Here is a 26,994-nt window from a genome sequence, read left to right as displayed (position 1 = left end):
AGTAAACCTGGAAGTCTTTCATTTGATCTGGCAAAATCAACACGGGTGCTGAAACCAACCTTTGCTTCAGCTCTTCAAAACTCTTATCGCACTCTTTTGACCATTTGAATTTCTCTTCATTTTTCAACAGCTGTGTCATTGGCTTGGCTATCTTCGAAAAATTCTCAATGAACCGGCGGTAATAGCCCGCACGTCCCAAGAAACTTCTGACCTGGGAAACTGTCTTGGGTGGGGTCCACTTGATTATTGACTCCATATTACTAGGGTCCACTGCTACACCTTGCGCATTGATCACATGGCCAAGGAACTTCACTTCGTGCAGCCAGAAATCACACTTGCTGAACTTGGCATACAACTAATGTTCTCTTAGCTTCTCTAGCACAATCCGCAAATGTTGCTCGTGCTCTTCTTCTGACTTGGAGTAGATAAGAATGTCATCAATGAAAACAACCACAAACTTATCCAGGTATTCCATGAACACCTTATTCATGAGATTCATGAAAAATGCCGGGGCATTAGTAAGTCCAAACGACATTACCGTACATTCATACAAGCCATAGCGAGTAGTGAATGCCGTCTTGGGAATATCTTCTTCCCGAATTCTCAACTGGTGATACCCCGATCTCAAATCGATCTTGGAGAAAACTTTGGCTCCCTTCAACTGATCAAACAGATCATCAATCCTTGGCAAAGGGTACTTATTCTTGATGGTAACATCGTTCAAAGCACGATAGTCCACACACGTTCTCTTAGTTTTGTCCTTCTTCTCAACAAAAATAACCGGGGCACCCCAAGGCGAGGTACTCGGTCGGATGTAACCTTTCTGAAGCTGTTCATCCACTTGCTTCTTCACTTCTGCCATCTCATTAGCTGCCATCCTGTAGGTCCTCTTATAGATTGGTGCGGTTCCTGGTACCAAGTCGATACGGAACTCGATCTCCCTTTCTGGCGGCATTATTGTGAGATCATCTGGAAACACCTCCGGATACTCACGAACCATTGGTATGTCTTCCAACTTCTTCGGAGCTTTACTGTTTCCGAGGGTTGCTCTTCAGCTTCCATCTGATTCAAACAAGTCCTGATTGTTACTGACTCCGGCGACTGATAAGTCACCACTTCACCACCTTCACTGGTCAAGGTGATCGTACACTTGGCACAATCAATCACTCCTTGATGCTTGGTAAGCCAGTCCATTCCCAAAATGACATCTAGGTCTTTAGATTCGAGAAGGATGAGATTGACTAGAAAGGATGTCCCTTGGATTTCTATGGGCACATTAGGGCTATAAAGGTCCGAAAACATACTATGCCCTGGAGGACTAACCCGCATCGGGTTTCTTAACTTTTCCCTTCTGTCACACCCGGAGTTTGTCCCAAGCCATAAATCGTAAAAGAAATTCGTAAACAACAATTGGCTTAATTAACTCAGGAAAAATCCCTCTAAAAGAACCTAATTTAATTAAATCGAGGCTGGCAAATTGATTAACTGGATTTAAATTCAAATTGCAGAAGAATAAAATTTGATCAAACAAATTAATTTAAAACTCGGCAAAAGTGGGGTTTTCCTTTTTCCCTCCTTTTTCCTTTCTTTTTCCCTTCCTTCTCAAATTGGGCCGAAGTCCAATTTTCCTCCCTTTCCTTTTCTTTTTCCTTTTTCATATTCCTCTCCTCCTTCCCGGGCCGGCCCAGCCGAGCCGGCCCATTGGCCGGCCCGGCCCATTTCCCCTCGGCCGGCCCAGCCGAGCCGGCCCATTTCCCCTCGGCCGGCCTAGCCGACCGGCCTCCGGCTTCGTCCCCGCGCGCGCCTCCGCCTGGGCCGCTGCCTCGGCCCAGCTCGCTCGCTCGCCCGCGCCGTGAAGTCCGTTGCCGCTCCCTCCTCCCTCGCGCCACTGACAGGTGGGGCCCACCTGTCAGCGACCAAGCTCCGCCAGCTCGCGCACCCACGCCGCGCCGCGCCGCGCCGAGTCCGAGTCCGCGCCGTCGCCGCAACCGCCGCCACCGCAACCGCCGCTGCCGAGACCGCGTCACGCCCGACTCAGTCTCCAACCTCCGCCCCGCCCTCGCCGGCGCTGTCACCCTATAAATCCCGAGCCGCCGCCCGCCGTCGCCCACTTTTCCTCTCCGCCCAAGTCGCCGTCGCGCCGTCGTTGTTCGCCACCGCCGTTCAATCTCGCTGCCGGACGTCTTCGCCGCCGCTGGTGAGAGTCTCCTTGCTCCTCCCCTCTCTCTCTTCCTTCCCGGCCGTGCGCCGCCGAGCCGCACGCCGTCGCCGGATGGGTGCGGAGCTCGTCCTCGCCGCCACCCGCTGCTGTCGTCGTCGTCTTCGCGATGCCGCCGTCAAGCCGCCGCCACCCGCGCCCGTCCGCGTCCGCGCTCGCCGCCCGGTCGCCGGCGCCGTGCCAGTCCGCTATCGCCGCCTTGCTCGGCTGCGCCGTCGTCTGGGTGGTCCGCCGCACGCCGTCGCCGCACGCCGGTCGTCGCCGTCGCGCCGTCATCGCCGTCGCCGTCCGCCCGAGCCGCTGCTCCCCTCTCTGTTCCCCTCTCGCCGACTGACGGGGCCCACCCCTCAGCCGTCACCCGCGCCCGCCTCCCTCTCTCCCCCCATGGGACCCACTCGTCAGCCTCTCATCCTTCCCTCTCTCCCTCACCGACAGGTGGACCCCACCTGTCAGCGTCACCTCCTCTCTCCTCGCCGACGTCAGCAGCCCTATTAATTGCACAATAATTGATTTAGGACCTTTCTGTTTAGTTTAAAAACCCAGAAAACTTCTAAAATTCATAAGTAATTCATCTAGTCTCCGTTTAGATCCATTCAAATTTCATTAAATTCATAAAATTGTCAAGAATCCATTAAAAATAGTTTCTTTGGCTGTTTCAGTAGAGTTTGTGCCTGTTTTATTTATTTTTGTGCTTTGTCGCTTAGATTCGGACCCCGCCGAAAAGCCGGTTTACTTCGAGATCGTCGCCGAAGTTCCCCAGGGACCAGAGCAAGGCAAGTGACACTCATCTTTAATCATATTGAACCCATTATTGCAAATTCCCCGCTTTATTTATTTAAATATGCATTGTTTTAATTAAAGTATTTACTGTATTTATTTTCTTCGGGTAAACCTTATTATTATGCCGTTGTTTATCCAACTTTATCCATTGATGGACCAGGGGTAACTTGATTAGAGTTAGGCTTAGGTTAATGCTTAGCCCTGCTTAGAACAAATAGCTCATGGAATCACATTTAATCATGCTTAGTTCTGAATAGCTGAGATAATGATCCATTACCCGGTTCGGGCTAATGTCAACTAAAATATTGATAATGGTGGGCTGTGGGTGCATGGTTTTGAGAGTTGCACCCATGGCAATTAAGGACCGGTTCACGGGAAACCCTGGAAGTAATTAAGTGCTAACCACATGCCAAAATGGGTAAGGTGGGATTTGAAGCATGACTTCGAACTATTTGACGTACCGAGGCAAGGGTAGGCGTGATGGAGTATGGACGGGCAATCGTGGTGTAACGAAAGCCTCTACTGCTTCCAGGTCTACCAAGGCACAAGAGGGGACTGCCCGACTTGGTGTAAAGGAGGGGGTGAAACCTGAAGTGTGGTGTGATCAAATAGAGAGGGTTATGTGACGGGTCCTATCACGGTCTCCTTTCCGGTGTACCATGATGGTATGTCGGCGCACGTTCAAGTGTAGTGGAGTCGTGTCTTGTGGGTACAGTAGTACACCTCTGATCAGAGTATAAACTATTCGAATAGTCGTGCCCATGGTTACGGGCGAGCTCCCAGCTTCACTGTGATTAGTGAACCTTTAATAACTTGAGTAAATTGGTTCTCACTCGGGACTACTGCAACGTGGTGTAACGTTGAGTAGTGGTTGGGCCTGTTGCAACGTGGTGTAACGTTGGACAGTGTTGTGGTATTTTTCAACTGTTATGTACTTATGCTTTACTGTATTCAATTACCTTTATTCTTTTAATCTCTGTTATTTGTTTAACTGCTGCTTTACTGCAACTAACCCTAGCCTGCTCTTGATAATCCCTATGCATCATTTATCTTCCCCTTTTCCGTGTTACTTGTTGAGTACGGTGGTTTGTACTCAGCCTTACTTAACTTTCCCCACCAGAGCTAGAAGTTGAGTCCGATGGAGGTGCCTCTCAGGAGTAAGTTGTTCCGCCGTCGAAGCTTTGCCTGTGGACTGGAGCCGTACCCGCTGGAGCTAGTCTACCTTTTTCTTTCCGCTGCATTTCCGCTAGAATAAGTGTAATTTTCAGTTGTTTCTAAGAACGATGGTAATGTAATCAACATTGTCTTTTTGTGTACCCTGGCTGGTCATGGACATGGATTTAATACACAATTAAGTTCAGAAATTCGTGTGAGGAATTTCTGGGCGTGACACCTTCTTAACCCAAGCATTCCCACAAACTTTCTTGAAATAAAAGAGTGTGTAGCACCAGAATCAAAAAGTACTGTAACAGGTACAGAGTTGACAGGAAACGTACCCAATATTACTTCTGGCGCAGCATGTGCTTCTTCTACGGTGACATGGTTCACGCGAGCTTGCACGAACCTCTACCCGCTGCGCTTCGGCTTCGGGCACTTGTCGGCAAAGTGACCTGGGTCACCACAGTTGTAGCACACTCCAGGCTTTGCACCTGCATCCTTCCTGGCCGGAGGAGGTTGAGCTGTTGGTGGAGAAGCATTCTGTTGTCGGGGAGCTGGTGCCGGGAGAGCACGCTGAGGTGGAGCACGCTGGGACGAGCCACCACTGTAGAAGTTGTTGGGGTTGTAGGGACGGTGTTGGCAGACAATAAAGGTCGATTGCCCGTGCTGCTAATTCTGAGGATGGGGGCCGGCATGGAACCGGGGCTTCTGAGGAGGCGGCTGGTTGGACCTGAACTGGGAGGCCTTCCTCTTCTTATCCATCTGGAGATGCTGGTCCTCCTGACGGATGGCCTTGTCCACTAGTCTTTCAAAGTCAGCATAGTCGCCCGAAAGCAACTGCTTCTTCAACTCATCATCCAAACCTCCGAGGAATTTTTCTTGTCTTTCGGCATCAGTACGAACATCCTCGGGGGCATATCGCGCTAGGCGATTGAACTCATGAAGGTACTCTGTCACTGTCTTGGTACCTTGCTGCAGAGCGCGGAACTCACGCTTCTTCTGTGTGACTATCCTATCAGGGATATGGGCCTTGCGGAAGTTAAGGCAGAACTCCGCCCAAGTTACTTCCGTAGTAGCGGTGCGGGTAGCCAGGAAATTATCCCACCAAGCAGAGGCGGGACCCATCAATTGATGTGCGGCGAAGGAGACTTTCTCTTGGTCGGTACACTGCAGTAGATTGAGCTTCTTCTCGATAGCATGGAGCCAATCACTTGCCTCCATGGGGTTGGTAGTACTTGAGAATGTCAGGGGACGAACACGGAGAAACTCTGGCAACTTGGACTGCACTGGGGGTGGTCCATGCTGTTGTTGGTTGTTCTGATTCTGGTTTAAAAGCTGTTGTAACACTTGCTGGTGTTGCTGTTGCTGCTGTTGCATCTGCTGCATCATCCAAGCGAGCATCTGTGTCTAGCTAGCAAGAATCTAGGCGAGTGACAGGTTCTCTGGTGGGGGCGGTGGGGGCGGTCCTCCGGTGCTGGACTGGTCGGTGTCGCGGTTGCCGTGGCGGGTGTTCACCATCTACGGAAGCGGGAGGGAACAGGAAGAGAAAGAAGAAAAAGAAATGGCTAAGCAAACATGGGCTTTATTTAATTAATGAACTGTAATTGTCTTGCTTAAGAAACACACTTAAAACCACACAACTCCTAGCGGTACAACCATAACCCCACTACTGCTATGGTTCACCACTAGCCCTAAGCGAAGCAAACCTAACACACCAAAACTAGCACACAACGACTAAGAACGAAGCTAAAGGCGACGTCTAGGGCACGGAAGGAGAGCGACGATCGACGACAGGGGACGGATCTTCTTCCTCGTCTTCAGAACGGCTCCTAGAGTTGCTGGGGAGACCATCTTCATCTTCACCAGAAGCGGACTCGCTGCTGCTAGAGACTGTGATGGTCCCGTTGCGGTTCCTGGCAGCGTTGAAAGGGGAAACACCTTCCTCGGGCACTGGGGTTGGAGAGGTTGGCACCATCTGCATCAATGGTCTTGGTTCATCCGGGGCACCGGGGTAAGACTGAACTCTTGGCGGCCCACGGGTTCGCTTCCTTGCCGTGGTGCGAAGCCTTGCACCGTCGGGCTTTGGGAGTCCTTTAAGCCTGGCGTTCTCCTTCTTCAACCAGTTGATCTCATCCTGCAGGCGGACGATCTGAGTGAGCTTGGCGTCGTTCAAGGCCTTGGACGCTTCGTGGAGATCGTGATGCATCTGGTCGAGGCCCTGCAGCACCGTGCACATCCTACCGAAGGTAGGGTCTTGCTCACTTCGGGAAGACCGAAACCTACTAACCATGGAATTGGGTCCACGACCAGGGTGATACCGGTATGCCGAATGCCGAAACGTCAGGTCGTGCCTGGCCCTGAGCGTTGTCATCAGACTGTAAGCAGCTTCCTGGCAGGCATGCTCATGCGAGCCTCCGGCTCCTTCTGCTTCCAAGTTAGGGAGGAAACCGGGGATTCCATGTAGCTCCAATCTGACTCGGTGGGGAAACTCGCCTTCAAGAGGGTGGATCGTGGTGTACTCCGGCTCATAGGGGTATCCTGCCGTGAACGAGACTCTTACCAACTCTGCCACGAATACGGCCATTCCGTTTCCACGATGATACAAGGGGTGGTCAGCCATCTAAAGAACACAAGGATTTGGAATCAATAGAAGCAAAATTTTATTTCAAGATAAATAAATCATAAAAGAAACAAAGTAAATAAAGTTTTACCCCCTCCTTCAGGTTTCACCCCCTGCTTTACACCAAGTCGAGCAGTCCCCTCTTGTGCCTTGGTAGATCCGGAAGCAGCAGAGGCTTTCGTTACACCACGATTGCCCGTCCATACTCCATCACGCCTACCCTTGCCTCGGTACGTCAAATAGTTCGAAGTCATGCTTCAAATCCCACCTTACCCATTTCGGCATGTGGTTAGCACTTAATTACTTCCAGGGTTTCCCGTGAACCGGTCCTTAATTGCCATGGGTGCGACTCTCAAAACCATGCACCCACAGCCCACCATTATCAATATTTTAGTTGACATTAGCCCGAACCGGGTAATGAATCATTATCTCAGCTATTCAGAACTAAGCATGATTAAATGTGATCCCATGAGCTATTTGTTCAAAGCAGGGCTTAGCATTAACCTAAGCCTAACTCTAATCAAGTTACCCCTGGTCCAGCGTGGATAAAGTTGGATAATCAACGGCATAATAATAAGGTTTACCCGAAAATAACATACAGTAAATACTTTAATTAAAACTATGCATATTTGAATAAACAAAGCAGGGAATTTGCAATAATGGGTTCAATATGATCAAAGATGAGTGCCACTTGCCTTGCTCTGGTCCCTGGGGAACTTCGGCGACGATCTCGAAGTAAACTGGCTCTTCGGCGGGGTCCGAATCTAAGCGACAAAGCACAAAAATAAATAAAACAGGCACAAACTCTACTGAAACAACAAAAGAAAGTATTTTTACTGGATTCTTGACAATTTTATGAATTTAATGAAATTTGAATGGACCTAAACGGAGACTAGATGATTACTTATGAATTTTAGAAGTTCTCTGGGTTTTTTAGCTAAACAGAAAAGTCCTAAATCAATTATTGCGCAATTAATGGGGCTGCTGACGTCAGCGAGGAGAGAGGAGGCGCTGACGGGTGGGGACCACTTGTCGGTGGGAGAGAGGGCAGAGGAGAGACTGACTAGTGGGTCCCACGGGAGGAGAGAGGGAGGAGGGCGCGGGGTGACTGGCGGGTGGGCCCCGTCGGTCGACGAGAGGGGAAACAGAGAGGGGAGCAGCGGCTCGGGCGGACGGTGGCAGCCGGCGGCGGCGACGGCGGCGGCGCACGGCGACGACCGGCGACCGGCGACGACGCGCGGCGGACAACCGAGACGGCGGCGCACGCGGCGCAGCCGAGCAAGGCGGCGGCAGCGGACTGGCGCGAGGACGACGACCAGGAGACGAGTGCGGACGCGGACGGGCGCGGGTGGCGGCGGCTTGACGACGACGTCGCGAAGGCGACGACGACAGCAGCGGGCGACGGTGAGGACGAGCTCCGCACACGTCCGGCGACGGCGTGCGGCTCGACGGCGGTCGGCCGGGAAGGGAGAGAGAGAGGGGAGGAGGACGGAGACGCTCACCGGCGGCGGCGACCATGCGGACGAGTCGGCGAGATCGAGGCGGAGGTGGTGATGCAGACGAGCGGCGGCTGGCGACGCGCGGTGTCGAATTCCGCGGACGGCGGCGAGGCGACGCGGCGCGGCGGTGGAGAGGATGAAGGGGCGGCGAAGGGCGCGGGGTGTCCACCGGCGGCGACGGGAGCCGGAGGAGGGTCGGCGACGCCGAGGCGGAGGCGATGGCGCAGCTGGACGGCGATGACGGGCGGCCGGCAGCGAGAGATCAAACGGCGGCGGAGCGACGAGACAGCGCGGCGGCGGCTCGGGCGGAGAGGAAAAAGTGGGCGACGGCGCGGCGGCGGTGGGGATTTATAGGGTGGCGGCGCCGGCTAGGGCGGGGCGGAGGTTGGAGACCGAGTCGGGCGCGGCGAGGTCTCGGCGGCGGCCGTTACGGCGGCGGCGGTTGCAGCGGCGGCACGGACTCGGACTCAGCGCGGCACGGCGCAGCGCGGGCGCGCGAGCTGGCGGGGCTCGGTCGTTGACAGGTGGGCCCCACCTGTCAGTGGCGCGAGGGAGGAGGGAGCGGCAACGGACTTCGCGGCACGACGCGGGCGAGCGAGCTGGGCCCAGGAGGGGGAAGGCAGCGCGTGCGCGGGAGAGAGGCCGGTTGGCTGGGCCGGCCGAGGGGAGATGGGCCGGCTCGGCTGGGCCGGCCCGGGAAGGAGAAAAAGAAAAAGGAGAAAAAAAAAGAAAAAGGGAGAGGAGGAAAATTGGACTTCGGCCCAATTTGAGAAGGAATGGAAAAAGAAAGGAAAAAGGAGGGAAAAAGGAAAGCTCCACTTTTGCCGAGTTTTAAATTAATTTGTTTGGCCAAATTTTATACTTCTGCAATTTGAATTTAAATCCAGTTAATCGATTTGCGAGCCTCGATTTAATTAAATTAGGTTCTTTTAGAGCGATTTTTCCTGAGTTTATTAAGCGGATTGTTATTTACGGATTTCTTTTACGATTTAAGGCTTAGGTCAAAACTCCGGGTGTGACATGTGTGCACTTCACGTCATACGTTGTCCTAGTCGAAACATTCACCCTAAACTCACGTTTCTGGTCAAATGGTCACCTCTTCACCGCAACTTGAAGGTAACCTTTGTCGTGAAATGTCTGTCCTACTTGCACCTGCTTGTTGTCATAACGCCAGTGGGCATCTAGACCATCATTAACCTTCATACAACTCATGGATATGGTCGTCCAGTCGTCGGGTATGTCGGTTTCGTTGTCCCACTATGTTGTATCTTCTTCATGCACTATAAGCGCAAGGTATTCCTCGTTTTCCACTTCCATCTGATCGACAACCGCCTCATTCTCCTCCGCCGCGTCAGCACGCATGGGCAAATCTGGTTCTTCATCATCCGAGTCGTTGGCCTCCTGACTATTGTCACGAACAATGACCTCTTCTTGTGTAGTGCCTTGTACTGCTTCTCCCTCTGGAGCTTTCTCGGTCCACCAAACATTTTGCACTTGTCGATCCCCCAATGGAGTTTCTTCGACCACGACATGACTTGCCTCTCCCGATTGATCAACACATGTTGTTTTCTACACTAGTATTGCGAGGCTATACCCTTTCTCCCTTACTTACTAACAAACTTTCTCCAACCTCCAGTTGAGGCAATCTCAACTATTCTCCACTACCATCGTGTTGGCCCCTCACTGGCCACACGGCATTTATCGTAAATTTATCGAGCACTGGATCTACCCCAAACATATTGTACAACCACCCTAACAAGTCGTTGAATCCCATGTGCTCCGGTGAGTTTAGACTAGTATCATGGAAGCCATATATAGTCAAATCCACCCCGCTATCACATAGTTGAATAAGAGCATCGCCATAATACAGACGAATGGGCATATCACCTGACATCCTGATAAAACATGACAAATAGCCTAGCGTTTAACTATGAGTAACCAACGATTGGTTTCGTAATCCAAATAAAATACAATACCTTACGATTAATAACATGTACTAACTAACAAGTAATTTAACCTTGTCATTACCGGGCCAATCCACTACATGTCCCTGTAATTTCACATAATCCCTTCTACGCCACTAAACTATTTGAGTTGTTGAAACAAACAAAAATAATTTAGTCACTATTTGTTTTGAATGTTAAAAAATATTTTTATATGAAATATTATTTCATTATATTTAGCAAGATTTATTGTAAAATGCTTTGCCTCAATTTTGAAAATTACTTTTCAACAAATGTATGTTGCAAAAATATTTGTTTTCACTTATTACTTTTTTTCACAAAATATAAAACATATTTTAATTTTTTAAAAAATATCAAATCAAATTTGATGTATTTGATAACATGTAGTTTTAATTCATAATTTTTCTATTGAAACTTATGTATGGGTTTAATCATATTTTTTAAAATACAAAAATAACAACTGCTATTTTTAAGTTGGTCATGAAATGATTATATCGCTTGTATGTTTGTATAAGTTAATATTGTCATATCAAAATTCATTTCGTCCATACTAGGTATACTACACGAGGGGAAATGTAGTAATATTTAACGCTCAACTAATGGTCAACATTTGCCATGTACTAACTTAAAACTATTTTTTAACCATCTACTGGATTTATAATACAAATAAAAATATAGTACCTTGCGATTAATAACACGTACGTACTAACAACTAATTTAACCTTGTCACTACTTACATACATCTAGCACCATTTACCAATGACACTGCAAACTGCTACATAATTAACAAATTGTCTAACAATTCGCCATTTAATTATTCAATAATTACCCTCCGACAACTTATACTACATTGTCATGTACTAACTTATCACTATTATTAACGAACTAGTGGTATTATAATCCCAATACAATATACAACCTTCTCCCTTATTTTTGTCATAACTAATCTGTAACATGTACTGACCAAGGCTATTTTAAAATTGCTATTATTTCAATTCACTACAAAATATGTACTAACACTGCTAACCAAACAGGTGCTAACAAAACGTACCTACTAACAGTGATATATCCGAAACAATTAAAAAATCAAAAAACATTTTTAATAAACTTTACTCGGGGATTAGTGGTGCATACCTTCACTGCTGTAGGCCGTGGCCACCTCTTTACTATGAGCTAGCAGCTCCTCGCCCTCCTCTCCGGCATGGTAGCTGCTCTAGTCACCCTCCGGCGACTCTCCACGGCGGACAGCGAAAATGGTGTACACCTTCTCGGAGATGTGGTCCAAGAACACCGCCGCGGTTCGGTTTATACGCTGTTAAAAGTGAAAGGAAAAGCAAAAGCAAAAGCAAAAGTAAAAGAAAAGCGAAAGCAAAAGAAAATGCAGGCGTTGCCGGCCGGTTGGGGGGCCTGTCGTTCTCCCCCCTTTCGACAGGCCTGCCCATAGCACTGTGAGCAAAAGCTGCTGCTGAGAACTGTGCATGAGCAAAAGCTGCTGAGCACTGTGATGCTGTCTGGGGGAGCTGTCGACCTGCCCCCGTTCGACAGGTTCAGAGGGCATTCGACAGCGCCGTGGGCAAGGCCTTTCGACCTCCCGCCGGTCGACATCACCTTGTCGCTATTCGGCCGTTCGACAGGCAGCTACTCCCGCGATTCCCCATCGCCGTCGTCTAATCTTTCGATTTTCTATTAAAATAATAATATTTCTCCAAAAAATTCCATCCTACTCATATAGTCATATGAGCACATCGAAATACTAGATCAACCATATCTTTGAATTGACGAAGTCACCATATATAAGGGCATAGTTAATGATGGGTATGTCGTCTCGTTAATAATAGGTCTGTCGTCTCGTCTGTCATTAAAAATGAGCAATTTTACTGTCTTTTAGTAGGTATCCCAGAGGTATCAAAATTTTATTGTCAAATTTAATACCTCCTAGTACCTGAGATACTAAGAGGAAACAAATGGTACGTCCCGGTACCTTCTCAAGGGCTGTAAAGTTGCTCTTAAAAAATAATTAGCATTAGAACCCATGCCAAATCTATGATTTGAACTGAAAACTTGTTTGAAGTATCGGTGCATTATAATGTAGAACAAGTAGCAGGTACTCCATAGCAATGCTGTTACAACTAATTAGTGCGGTTCATTAGTAGTAATGGTTTTGCTTTAGTCCCGTTGTCAGAACTCCTGTGTTAAGTTGTTTATATGGGAATTGAACTATGTCTATGAAAGTCTTAAGAAAAAATCCTGCATTCGAAAGGACCAGTTAGCTTTATAGTCTCATGTAGTTTGCTGTTTTGTGCATGTCAGTTTTTATTAGTATTAGGAAGAAGTTCTAATTACGCGCCCTAAATTATTGGGTGAGCATGAACTACCCCTCTCCCGAACCTTTAAACTGGACATTTTTCATCCTCGGCTCAGCTAGTAATACTGGACAAAGAACCCTTCGAGCATTTTTAGACTAGTTTTGACTTAGATTAATATACGTGGCCGTTTTTCGAGTACCACGTGTACGCTTATATTAGCTAAACAATGCATTACTTTTGCAAAAATATTTCTATATAGAAGTTCATCATTTCATATTTCAAAAATAAAATTCTGAAGTAGTTAATTTTATCGTTTACACCATTAAATATTAAATATGTACTTTTGTCCGTTCAACCCACCGTGTAGATTTTGGGCTGATTTGGCCTGCTAACGTACGAGCGAGGCAAGTGAGGCCGAGGCCCATGATGGCACGTGCGCCCACTCGCATGGCCTAAGAAGCGAAGTCGACGAGAAGCTTTCCTAGGTCACACAATAGAGTGGGCCATTTGGGGTAACGAGGTGGCATTGTTCAGGAGGAGAGCCTATTCGCCCCATGAGACATAATGGACTGCAGCAAGACGTGTTGTTTTGGACTGGATGGCCAACCGTTCTTAGCCCATGTACAGGGGCTAATCCATCTTCTTAATTGCTTTTCCTCGTTTCCATTTCTATACCACTTAAAAAGTACGGACCAAATGTGTGCCAAAAAAATAAACGATATTTTTTTATATAAATACATATGAAGTATATGTTTTTAGGGTTAATTAGATTCATACCATTATAAATTTGCTAGTTTTAAAATATGCCATTACTATTCGACTAATTGTAAGGATGTCATTATAATTTTAGAACTATTTGAAATATGTCACTCTATACCTTTTCGATGTATCTTTTTTAAAAAAATTAGACCATATGCTCCTCTACTGTTCAGTACGGCCTTGTTATGCGCAAAGGGCAATTTGATCTAAAAATGACATACTTGAAATATTTCTACAATTATAATGGCATCCTTACAATTAGTCAAATAGTAATAACATATTTTAAAACTGATAAATTTATAATGGCATGAATCTAATTAACCTATTTGTATGGGACTCAACTGTCCGTTAAATTAGGTATACATGAAATATTTGTATGATATATATTTTAACGAAAGTTTAAAAGATCGCTCTCACATATAAATTTTCTTTGTATGAATCAAATCCACTTTCAAAACATGTATAAAATTTTTCCTTATCTAACTTATTTTTTCTTAACTATTACATTTTCTCCACTACTAATAGTTGTATATATAATAGAAAAGTGTATGTCTTATGCATTTATCCAGCCAACTACATTCAATCTGTATAAACATTAGTACTCATGATGTGTGCACACTTATCTTCTATGAATGCACAAACACACATCTAACCTCTATGAGAATTTTTGAAAACTAAACCTACATATGTTAATATTGACGAAATCACCATGTATGTCTTGCTGGCGATGGATATATCGATTATACCGAAAGAGTAATTAGTTGTAAATACGATGATTTACGTCAGATCTAGGATTTCCACCAAAAGGAATCTAACCAATTGGTCTAGATGCTATTCTATTTCTCATGAGATTTTTTCCTTACAATAAAAATTATTTTTACTCGTAGTAACACAAAAGGACAATTTTCTAGTCAATTTATAACAATTAATCACTACAATAACTTAAAAAAGAATCTTTTAATATCTTCTTAAATATATGCTAAATAATAGATAAATGATTATATTTTGGGTCGGAGACGGCAGCGACCATGGATCAGTGCAGTTGGGCTGTGCAGCTACCATATCAACCTTTCCGTCCGGCTGATGACCTCCGGTTCCACTGCCAGGTGGGCCCCGCACAGCGAGCCAGCTTATCCGGTTCCGTCCACGTCCTTTTCCTACATCCCGACCGCACATCCGGAAACCAACGGTCGTAATCCCACCCTCCCCGACCCTATGGGTTACGGCCATCCTTTCCTCCCTCCCCCTCACCCTACCAGCCGTCCGTCTCGCAGCCGACGGCCCAGATCGTGCCACGTCGCTTCCTCGGACCGCGCGCGCGCACGTGCGTGCGGGCCCCGGGGCGGGGGTCTGACGCGCGCCGCCTCGCCCCCGACGCGATAAACCCTTTCTCTTCCTTCCGCCGCCGCGTCTCTCCCCTCTCCGCTCCTCTCTTCTCTTCTCCGCTCCGCCGCCGCCGCCCGCCCCCCCGAAACCCTAACCACCCTAGATCGCGGGGCCGCGGTTGGTGGCCGGGGGAGGATGGCCAGCAAGTTCGGGCTCGCCGGGGGCATCCCGGAGAGGCGGGTGCGGCCGATCTGGGACGCCGTCGACTCGCGCCAGTACAAGGCGGCGCTCAAGCTCTGCACCGCGCTCCTCGCCAAGCACCCCACCTCCCCTTACGTCCTCGTGAGTTACTCCTCTTCGCTCTGTTTCTGCCGGTCACTCGAGCATTTTTTTTTGTTTTTTGATGAATCTGGCGGGATGGGGCAGGTGGTGGTCGTTTAATCAGTAGCCAGTCGCTGTCGGGGAGCCTTGTTTGCTTAGATGGTTTCAGGGGGTTGTTCTTTTGATCAATGGATATGTTGCTAGTTGTAGGGATGGGAAGCTGGATGATTAGTGTTGCATTGCACCTGATTTATCTCTAGTTGACCTAGTTCTAGTCTTTACCAGCGTGCTTGGACCTTTTTTTAAACTGATTGTAAGGACTTGTGCATCTCACTTTGCTCACATTTCATTTTAGAAGTAGCTGCGTCGAGCATATTTGTCAAGATATTTCTGAAACAACTTTCTTATGCTGCATTGCTTAGATCACTTGGTTTAAGCTACCTGTTAAGTTTATTTATCAAGATGTTTAATTTGTCCCTATAATCAAGTAGATAATCCACAGAATAATCTAAATAAAATGGGCTTTTAACTGTACTATTGAATTATCTAATTTCAGGCTCTCAAGGGTCTTATTTTGGAAAGGATGGGGAAGCCTGATGAAGCACTCAGTGTGTGTTTGAATGCCAAGGAGCTGTTGTGTTCTGACAACATTTTCCATTTTGATGATCTCACTCTTAGCACACTGCAGATAGTCTTTCAAAGACTTGAGCGATGTATGTTTCCACTTGGTCATTTGATTATATATTCTTATCACCATATTTTCCCCTAAATTATGTTATACACATGTTTGTACCAGTGGATCTTGCTACTTCATGCTATGAGTACGCTTGTACGAAGTACCCTAATAACTTGGAATTAATGATGGGCCTTTTTAATTGCTACGTCAGAGAGTACTCGTATGTGAAGCAGCAACAGGTATTATGATTTATCTCTATTGATTAATTCTTTTTGTGCTATCTTGTTCAATTCTTGACCACCCTGTTTTATATCTTCTGCAGACAGCAATAAAAATGTACAAAACTGTTGGAGAAGAAAGATTTTTGCTTTGGGCAGTGTGCAGTATTCAACTGCAGGTGGGGTACTTCACTTTGTCATATCTCTACAAATTATCCGCAACTATAGTTCCAGTACTTTGAAGACAATGTCATGCTTTAATCACTGAAAACTTAGGAACGCTCTAGGTAGAAACTATAATTTGATAATTTCCATGAGGGTAAAATGATTGTTTTAGATCATGGGCGAAGGAGATGCTCTACTGGGAAAGTGAGAGGAGTATAGGGGGAGCAGAGATGGCTGTTTGCACAGGACAAATATGCGTGTGTGTGTGAGAGAGAGAGAGAGAGGTGGGGTGGGGGGTGGGGGGATTTTGGCTTAGGCTTATTGGTGGCTTTTATATTGTTTATAAGAAGTACTTGCAATGCCATAGCTACTAGCTTGAACAATTCAATAGAGAACATGTGTGCTGTATTATTAACCAGGTTATCTTTGTTTGTTGTCTTGCTAGTGTGCTACATTAGGCTTATGCTTTTACCCATGGCAGGTACGCTTTAGCAGTGGAGGTGAGAAGCTATTACCACTGGCTGAAGCATTGCTTAAAAAGCACATAACTTCTCATAGTTTACATGAGCCAGAAGGTATTTCTATTTATCTGAAGTGCTGCCTTCACCATGTTTTTTTTTTGTCATGCATAAGTGCTCTCTATTGACATATTTGAACTTCTTGCAGCTCTAGCTCTGTATATTTCAATTCTGGAACAACAGTCAAAGTATGATGCTGCTTTGGAAGTTCTTTCTGGAGACTTGGGATCTCTCATGGGAAGGGAGGAGGAGAAGCTTCGTCTGCAGGTAACTCGTATTTGTTCTTTTACTATGCCTTATTCTGGTAATTGCTAATCTGGACTACATATTAATTTTAAGTACTTTATTATACACATGCCTTTCCAAATTCAAAACTTTCTTATGTAATTGTAAATTAGAACATGTAGAAACAGCAAGTCGCTGTAGTTCATAACCATATGTATGTCATAGTAATATCTGAATTGCATCCTTAGCCTGCTCAATGCTCTGCCTCTGCTGAAAATATGCGTAAAATCACCATGAACATGAATTGAACTATTAAAGCAATTAATAAAAAATGTTGTTTTTATAAATGGTCACATGCCCAGCTTACTGCTCTGTTTGCATGGAAAATGTAGTCTTTTTTTTTTTTCTTGAGAAGTGGTAGCTACATTGAACATGGGGTTAAAGCTGAATATTAAAATTTATTTTTAGCCAATCATGATCTCTTCTGTTTGCTTGTTGATTTTTGAGCTAAATCAGTCATTTCTCCAGCACAATCATTCTTTATGTGCTTATGTAGAAAATACACCTTCAAATTACAAACTTTTCCTTTTCCCCTACCTGCCCACTTATACTGTTACCTGACTTCAAGTTGACAGGGACGACTTCTTGCTCAAGCATGTAACTATGCTGCTGCTTCTGAGATATATCAAAAGATCCTTGAATCTTGGTAATGTTTCCATAATTGACTATTTACAAAACCAAATTACTCCATATTGCACCATTGACCATGCATTGTTGCTTAGGCCGTCTGTTTCCACTTAGGATTATTGTAATCTTGATTATTATAAATAATCTGAAGCAAACAAAAAGATTATTGTGATAGATTATTATAATCTAGAGCCCACATTAATATAATCTGATGAGCTCCTCCAATGGTGCTTTTTTCAGACTATTGGGTAACTAAAGATCCACCATCCTTGGGTATTTTGAAGTAATTACCCACCTTTCCATCCATTCAGCTTATAGTAATCTGGTCCATTAATCTAGATTACAATAATATTAAGTGGAAACAAACGGTCTAAATTATGGCCTATCATCATGTTCGGAGTTGTGTTGATGTGCATCTCAGATTTGACCCCCACCCACTTGTCAGAAGCACCTTACCAAGTATCAACTGTTTGGTTCACAAGTACATCTTTTTGATGCGTGTAATTACATCAGTGTGCTGCAAGCTCACCCTAGAAACTTTTACATATGTATTTACCCTATTTCAATTATACCACCAGAGATTTGCCCTATTTGACTTATACTGTCAGAGTAGTTGGATCTACTGCAGCTTTTGTTCCTTTAAAAATAATTAAGCTTTGTTTTTTTAAAGGGAAAATTGGTTCTGTGACACCAAAAGATGTCGATTGTTATAAATATACAATCAATAGTTTGTGGTGCACTTTAATACCACCTAAAGTTGACAGGGTTTATATTTTTACCATTCCGTCTAAAACTGCAGTTAAGTCTGTCAAATCAGATCCTTCTGCCCTGCCCTCTTTCACACAGAGAGGATACAAGGCTGTAGGCTGCAGCCCAAGCCTCTGTCTGTGAGCACATTTGCTTGTAAACCTTCAGTTTTGGCTCAAGGCAATGACTGCAGACGGGAGATGGGTTCATTCTTACCTGGTGAGATGGAGCATCTGAGGGCGATGAAAGCACGACATAGCTCCACTTGATTTGCCATGGCATAAGTCATCCTGTGCCCCCACTGGTGTTACAACTTTAAGTGACTCCTCACCATGGATCGGCTTCTTGCCATCATTATAGTTGGTTCAGCCAACAATGTAACTGGAGTCAATTCCCTCTCAGCTGAACTTGATTTCCCACTCCCCAAAATTCCAATTCCACTGGAGTTGATTTCCCTTCCATGTTAGTCGAGTTTGGCGTGGATGTTGAAGGCAGTGGGCTGGCGCGGGATGCTGATGGCAATGCAGGGTCATTGGGGAAATCTGGCTGGTGCTGAGAGCTGACCAGCGCTGATGTCCTTGATTTGTTATTGTGTTGATCCGTTGAAGTCAAGGGCAGGAACGTCTTTTACCATCGCTTGTTTGATGTAAAAGAAATCAAAACATTAAAAAGGTAATTGCAGGTGACAGGAGTGGTGTATATATCTAAAATTTGTGAACTTTGGGTGGTATTACAGTGGACCCTAATTCTTTAATGGTATATAAATGTGTATCTTTGGATGTTATGGAACCAAAATTTTCCTTTTATAAATCAGCTCCTCAGCTTTAGGGCCCAATATTACACTTCAATATCATGTTCTATTTGTTCCTCATTCCTTGATTCATTTAAGCATATTTCATCTGCATTATTCAACCTATGGAAAATTCTTCTTGTGATTAGTTTTTGATATTTTTTGTTTCTTTGACTGGGCAGTCCTGATGACTGGGAGTCCTTTCTCCATTATTTAGGCTGCTTGCTGGAGCATGGCCTGAACTTGCCTAAATCAAGGGCCAGTGAACACACTTCTTTGTTATCTGTAGATTCACCTCTTGCCCTTAAGACTTCTCTGAGCAAGGAGCTGGTACATGCTAAACTTATCAACTTATTTGTAGAGTTTTGTACATATTACTTATGTTATTGATAGCGTGCATGTTATTTACTGAAAACACTTCTATGCAGGTAGAGTCTCGCCTTGCAAATGCATTATCATTTGTGCAAAAGCTACAGGGAAATGACACCAGCGAATGTGTCAGAGGACCTCATTTAGCCAATATTGAAATTGAGCGGCAGCGGCGTCTCAGTGGAAACTCAACTGACAGAAATTTCTTTGAAGCTTTGGTAAACTACTTTCACAGGTATGTTTAACTGCATCTCTGTTTTGTTGAGTGCTATTCAGAATCCCATTATGGTTTACGTAATGTCCAAGCATAGGAAATCACGGTTTTAATTCGAATAATCATTTTGTGTTTTTTATAACCACTACAATGTTAAAATAAACAAATAGCTGTATTAAATTCTCTTATAATATAGTATGTATATCACAGTAGGAGCCTCCCCTTCTGTTTTTCGTAAAAAAAGACTATAAATTGCACATTAGGAATACCTCCAATTTGGCTAACCCTGTCTCTAATATGAGGCAAACTATGAGGCCAAATGGATTCAAATGCCAGACCCTCATCTCATGGTTGGCCAGCCTGATAAACAAGCTGGATAATGGAAATTATTTGGCTTTACTTAAATTAACAACTGTGTGATTTGCCAGTCCCAACTGCTAAACTGCTGGTTGGACCACCAAATCAGTGAGTCAGCAGCATCACCGGCGCAGCAACTGGTCTGGGTTTAATAACTATGGGTGATACCGCTTGTTATGTGCTTATGCCTATCGTGTACTGCCCTTGTAACTATCTACATAACTGAATATTAAGATATATTTCTTGGATGTTTTTGCATTTGTTTATAATCGTTACGTACTTACAAATTATCTTTGGTGCTTGCAGATTTGGTCACTTGTCTTGTGCACCATCAGATGTTGAGATATACCTTCACATGCTATCAAATGATGAAATAACTGAATTGTTAGATACAATCTCTAGATCTTTTGATACATCATCCCTTTCAGTAAAAGGGCTGGGTTTGACCATAACTAGTTTTAAGGTTCAAGAACTCTTGGGAATATTTTTCTCAAAATCAACTACAGGTCCTCATTTGTCAAAATGTCACATTGCCGTGTTTCTGTTTTTATGTTTTAGTGAAAAATTTCTCACTATATGATTTATCTCAATTTATCATAACCTCAAGTTTATTTAACAATCCAGAACTCCAGTCCATTGCAAAAGGAATGGTTGAGACATTTTATAAAAGCTTACCTCTGTCAAGAGACCTTGATCCTCAAGAAAGCATGCATGGTGAAGAATTGCTATGTATGGCCAGCAGTATTCTTGTACAGGTGTGTAACATTAGTACAGATAGTGCAAGCTAGATGGGAAGTCGAGTACTTTAATGTTTCTTCAAGTCTATGTAGCATGGTGTCCAATTTATGGTTGGGATTGGGCCCTTTTTAAATATAGTGTTGGGGTGAAATATTTATATTAAAGTCCAAGTTACTCACAAGCAATAAAATTTTCCTCCACAAGTAGGTTATTCAATACTGCAGTGTAATAAAAATTTCCTCACCATGCATGCTTTGACACTACTTATATTATTCACTTTACAGATTAATCTACCTCTGGTTCTTCCATTATCTGAGTCCACATATTTGTTACTTGCTATCTGCATGACAGTGCATTTGTTCTGTTCAAAATAGTGTTTTATGTTATTTTTATTATATCAAACTACTAGAAGAATTCATGCTTCAATAGTCTTTCATTTGATATTACAATAAAGTACAATGTCAATATCTTGGAACAGCTATTCTGGCGTACCAGAAACTTAGGATACTTAATTGAAGCAATTCTGGTGCTGGAGTTCGGATTGACTGTTCGCAAGTAAGTCTGCTCAACACATCCATCTTGTTTTGGAACTTGAGAACAGAAGTTCCATCGTCAATGATTCTCTGTTATACCTCAATTCTGTATTAGTTCATTTAGTGTCAGTCACACAGTTATTTTTTATGAAGTATTCAATTATGCTATCGAATCAGGCAAAAATTTAATCACACAAGTTCTAAAAGTAGATCTTCTATTGCTCATCTAGAATCAACAACCTCTATCTTCCCATTACTTTTTTTTTTTGCGTTTACTAATGTCACTGGATTAGCTATGCGAAGTTTGCCTTTAGTAATAAATATCTGGCTGCTAAAGAGAATACATGGTCGTTTGTGTTAATGTGACTGGGCACTGAATTCTAACATGTATTTACTCCTGTGCCCCCAGGTATGTCTGGCAATACAAAGTTATTCTGGTGCACCTCTACTCTTACCTGGGAGCACTTCCATTAGCATATCGATGGTAATTATTTTCTTTGTATGTTACTTTATTTGCTGTTTTTAGTAAGATCGTTTCATATATTGTAGGTTTTTGATAGAGTAAATTTCACAAAGATACAGATTTTGGCAAAACTACCATAAAACTAAAATTTAAGCCTCCACATCGCAAACTTTCAAATTTAGTGCCTAATTCATGACAAAACTATGGATTTAAGCAGTATCACCATACTGCATTTAGCGTCAACTTAAATATCAGGTTTTAAAAGTTCCGTGAGGATTCCAATGCTGAGTACTAGACCTCTTAAATGTGTTGTTTCATGATAAATTCAACACAACCCAGTAGTTTTCAAGTAGTATGGCTTAAATATGTACTACCTCTGTCCCAAAATAAGTTCATTTTTCAGTTTTTTGATACAATGTTTTGACTCTTTCGTCTTATTTGAAATTTTTTTGCGATTAATATTTTTATTCTTACTAGACGATAAAACATGAATAGTACTTTATGTGTGACTAATTTTTTTAAATTTTTGTACAAATTTTTCAAATAAGACAAATGATCAAACTTTGGACAAAGTGATCGAAAAATGAAGTTATTATGGGACGGAGGTAGTAGTATTGTGATAAATTCGGTGCAATCTGTAGTTTTGCGATACAATGGATGAAATCTGTGGTTTTGTCAAGTTATCTTCAGTTTTGTGAAAGCTTGTTAATATTTTTGTCTCCAATTCTGAAATATTATCCCTGGATTTCTTTCTTCACGGCACAATGAAGCTTCCACAGAGAACCCCTCTTAAATTTCTCGGAAAAGGCTTGTTCTGATTTAGAGTGCTACTCTGCTAATCATTTATTTCGATTGGTGCTCCTGGCTGTATTCCTTGTGGTTATCCATTGAGATCAGAATATTTCCTTCCTATCCTAAATTTGTGCTATTGCATATAGGTATGTAACCCTGGAGGTGAAAAACATTCTTCTTGAATCCGCCTCACACCACATCCTGCCGCAAATGTTGAGTTCACCTTTATTGCAACAAACTGCTGACCTTGTTAAGGATTATCTAAAATTCATGGATGATCATTTGAAAGAATCTGCTGATCTTACCTGTCTTGCATATAGACACCGTACTTACTCAAAGGCAAGTAACCAAATATTTTTCCCTACAATTTTCTGTAGATATTCTCCCAAGAGAACCTCTTTTCTAATTTTTTTGGTATTTTGTGCTATACTGCTCAGGTAATTGAATTCGTTCAGTTCAAAGAACGTCTGCAACACTCCATGCAGTATCTTTCCATGAGATCTGATTCCATAATATTGAGTCTGAAGCAGAAGGCTGAGTCTCTTGAGGAAGTGGAGGTTAGTCGTGGCTTGTCAAATTAAAATCACAGTTATGATGCATTTTTTATGCCTAAAAGAAATATATCTATTTTCCCTGAGCTTGTAATCATTTTCAACATACCTGTTTTGAAACCACTAGGTATGATTTTGTAAGTTGGACTGGATATGCTGTCATGATAGTATTTCTCTGATGTTGATGACTGCCATTATACAATGATACTGTAAATATCTGGTAGTTTAATCCATACAGTACTTAAGATTTTGATTTTGCTGCCCCCTCCTAATTGCAGTCAATTATTGAGAATGTGAACCATGGATCAAGGCTGGTTGAACTATCGAACAGAGACAATATGGAACAATTTACTTTTAATGAAGATCTTCAGGCACGTCCTTGGTGGACACCAACAACAAATGTTAATTTTCTATCAGGTAAATGGTTACTCCTATTTGTGGAGTTTATCTTGTGCTTAACAGCAGCATCCTCCTGAATGATTGCGGACTCATACAAGATTGGCAATTTATTTTTTTTCTATTCGTTCTCGTGTCTTTCTCAGACATTACAAGTGCAAAAATGCTTACTATTGTTTGAATTTACAGAACCATTTGATGAAGGCTCTTCACCTGCATGCTTTAGAGCCAAAGTGGTATGCCTCATTAGTTCATTTATTCAAGCTCAAGTATATTATTTTATTTTCACTATGATAGTACAATGTTCCATTATTACTGGTAAGGTCTTTTTTGACTAAATTTTTACTTGTAGACAGACATTCTTTTCTCCCAACCTATGCGGACAGTAAACAAGTCAATAGAAGTGACATGGTATTTTTGTCGATGACAAGATATAAACCTTGGGAATCATGTTCATGTAGAATCTTCTAAAAATCCAGTTATGTGACTGCCTAAGTAGTTTGCATGGAAAAAGATTTTGAGCTTGATTGTAAAATGGTTGCTTTACTTGCCACTTTTTGGGAATTATTGTTGGAGCAAATTTTGAGGAAAAGCTATTTGGCATTTCATTCCCGGAAGCTGAAGTTACTGAAACCAATTTTAAATGCAGAAGTAGAGAACACAATTTCAACATTTACTTTTCAATGTACATGCTGCTTAGTGATCTGTTGAATTTCGTAGCATAAATGCCACTTCAAAGTTAGTTTGATTAGGTTTTCTATCAGTTCTACATGAATGCAGATATGCACTTGCATACAAGGTTAATAAAACAAGAAACCTCTTACATGGATAAGTAGTAGCAGGAAAAACCCATCGTTTACATACCATTTCTGATGAAGCCTGCTATTGCTAAATCTACCAAGTATTTTCCCCTGCTCTGAAATAATTGGTTATTTGCAGTTTGAACACAAATCTATTGAGAAGGATGATCCAAAGATAAAAGATGCTGAGAGAAAATCTCTTCTTCCTCGTATTGTTTATCTTTCAATGCACGGTTGTGCATCTTCCTTCAGAGAGACTGAACCCAATGGATCTGGTTTGGGTACTGATGCCGCAGAGATGAAACCATTACTTGAGAAATATGCTAGGAGTATTGGATATTCCATTGATGATGCTCTTAGTGTGATTCTGGGTATGTCGTCTGGCAAGAAGTCTGTCAAGGTACAATTTAGTTGGTTGTATACGTTTCTACCATTTAGCTTTCCTACCATCTAACTTCACTTCCCTCAGCTCCTTTTCTACCATTATATCTATTCTTTTACAGTATTTCTTTTTGATAATAATTTCTTCATTTGTATATTGAATTCACTGTTATAATAAATTTTAGAGTGAATGTGGTAGAAAATTTGACCGTGCTCTTATATATTTTGCTTCTGTTAGGAAAAAGAGTTGAATTCTTTGCTCCTGAAAATCCTAATACCTAAATCCTATATTTACAACTACGATAAAGTATTGCAACCTTTTTGGCAAGAGCCCAGTGGCACTACGACAAAATCTAGTTTCTTGCAGACTATGAAAATATTAATGGTATCGTTTATTCAATTTTACATTACGTGGTATTATGACCTAAAAGTATTTTCAGATGCTTTCTTGACTGGTTCTCCAATTCACTTCGACTTTCTTGAGCATAGGTTTGGGCTATTTCCTTTTTTAGATAAACTTGGGCTATTTCCTATATAGTTTCTTCGGTTGATTAATGGAAAACCTATTTTGATCTCACATAAGAATGACTAATAGGTTGTTTAAACAGAGAAATGTATGAGAGGAAATGTACCGTGTGCCCTTATAATTTGTTTTGTAAGGGATACTTTGTGATGGTTACAAATAAATGCACATCAAAGTATAAATATTAAATACATGGTAGGAAAGATCTATTAAATTATATAGTTACTGACAGCTATTCAAACTGCATTCCTTACTTTTCAATAGAGTATTTAAATTACCAATAGTTCCTTAAAAATAGTAATAGAAATGGGGACATCTTACTTAAAGCAAGAGCTGAAATTTTTTGTTAAATAAACCTTTTTAGCAAGTAATTTTATTACTAAACCACCGGGCAAATTTTTTCTAAACTGAGCCTTTTGGCCACGCCAGTGTTGGTGACGTGGCAAGACAACGCTGCCACGCCGCAAAATCGGCATGGCATGGCGTGGTAGTCTTGTCACACCATTGTCAGTGGCGTGGCAAGACAATGCTGCCACGCCACTGACAATGGCGTGGCAAGCCGTTTCACCATGCCAATGTTGATGGCGTGGCTAAAAGGTTCATAAGGTGGAAATATTTTCCTTGGAGGTTTAGTAATAAAATTATTTATTAAAAATGTTTAAAAAATAAAAAAAATCCGAGTACTTTTGAGTTCTGAACTGCCTATTGGTCATTATTTGGATGTACCCTTCAGCAGTGCCAAGAGGAGCCTATTTAACTTAACTGACAAGAGATGTGTGTTTGCAGGATTTTGCCCCTGATATAGTCAGCTGGATGAGCTTTGCTGTATTTATCAATGCATGGAACTTGTGGTCTAATGAGTCGGTAATCCCCAAAGCTGACCAGAGCAGCCCAAGTTCTTGGCAAATTGTGGATAGCTTGGTCAAAATTTGCATAGAGCAGCTGATTGATGCCAACCGAACCCTTACTTCTCCTGGCAATAGTATTCCAGTCCTAGTGCAGATGATTACAGAACCCATTTCTTGGCATCTTTTGGTAATTCAATCTTGTGTGAGATCGATGGCTCCACAAGGAAAGAAGAAAAAGAAAGGTGGTCCATCAGAGCGACCAAATATACCTCGGCTGCAGGCAACTCAAAGATCTGTGCAGTGCATGATTGAAACACTCCGCAGTGTTCAATCCTGGTTATCTGACCAGACGAGACCAGAGGAGCAAGCTTTGGATATTCTGATGTCATATTTGCAAGGAGGTAGCGACGATGGACCAGGACAAATACCCTGTATCTTGGAGGAGAATTCAGCAAGACATAACCCTGAACTTGGCGAACGGTTTGCTCAATCTCTGGAAACATGGAGTTCTGCAGGTGTGATAAGAAGAATCGTTGGAGCAGAGAAGGAGCTGCTAGTCGAGTTGAAGAAAATATGCGACTCAAAACTAAAGCTGCTTGGCTCAGTATCAGCTTCTCTATCATCAGCCTTACATTGAAATTGAAAAATTTTGCTCGTGAATTTTATTCCATTTGTTGACATGTTGTGAGTGTAAACTGCTTGGCCTTTGCGCCGTCCATTCTTTGTTTCCATGAGATTTTGCTGGAGTGACATCTCACCTCCGTTTTGCGTTCCTTTTTTTTTACTGATGTTGCTGGCCTCACATTCTCACAATTGTTTTGGAAGTGAATGCTTTAATCACCGAGATGTGAACTGGCAACGACGGAGGAGTGTCCACTGATGGAATCCAATGCTGTTTTGTTGCTGTAAGAGTGATGTCTATCCTTCATATTCTTTTTGTACTAGCTGCAATCTTGCTATGCTTGCCCCTTGCAGCAGAGGGCAATTATTCGATGCCCTGACTTTGGAACCTGCCTCCAGTGGGTCATGCTCATGCAGGCCTGTTTGACCAG

General features: G+C 43.3%; 1 protein-coding gene across 1 annotated transcript; it reads left to right on the top strand.

The window, feature by feature from the left end:
* Positions 1-14,714: 14,714 nt before the first annotated feature.
* On the top strand, positions 14,715-26,699 carry LOC102714919 (N-terminal acetyltransferase B complex auxiliary subunit NAA25). The gene is made up of 19 exons (XM_006654212.2): positions 14,715-14,972; positions 15,508-15,664; positions 15,748-15,866; positions 15,950-16,024; positions 16,492-16,585; positions 16,677-16,795; positions 17,389-17,459; positions 19,160-19,307; positions 19,406-19,581; positions 20,224-20,423; positions 20,542-20,672; positions 21,134-21,210; positions 21,598-21,672; positions 22,590-22,782; positions 22,881-23,000; positions 23,273-23,411; positions 23,580-23,626; positions 24,330-24,590; positions 25,881-26,699. Exons 1-19 carry the CDS (start codon positions 14,826-14,828, stop codon positions 26,577-26,579), a joined length of 3,048 nt encoding a protein of 1,015 aa, XP_006654275.2. The 5' UTR covers positions 14,715-14,825; the 3' UTR covers positions 26,580-26,699.
* The last annotated feature ends 295 nt before the right edge of the window (positions 26,700-26,994 follow it).

This window comes from Oryza brachyantha, chromosome 5, assembly GCF_000231095.2.
Source record: "Oryza brachyantha chromosome 5, ObraRS2, whole genome shotgun sequence".
In the NCBI taxonomy this organism is placed as follows: Eukaryota; Viridiplantae; Streptophyta; class Magnoliopsida; order Poales; family Poaceae; genus Oryza; species Oryza brachyantha.
The sequence above is the reverse complement of the archived record's forward strand: the minus strand, read 5'-3'. Positions and strand labels throughout refer to the sequence as shown.

Bases quoted from the DNA above. Each gene is read 5' to 3' on its own strand.
- LOC102714919 (XM_006654212.2), top strand. From the start codon at position 14,826: ATGGCCAGCAAGTTCGGGCTCGCCGGGGGCATCCCGGAGAGGCGGGTG. The intron at 16,586-16,676 runs GTATTTCTATTT...AACTTCTTGCAG, and splicing joins TAGTTTACATGAGCCAGAAG to CTCTAGCTCTGTATATTTCA. The intron at 20,424-20,541 runs GTCCTCATTTGT...TTAACAATCCAG, and splicing joins TTTCTCAAAATCAACTACAG to AACTCCAGTCCATTGCAAAA.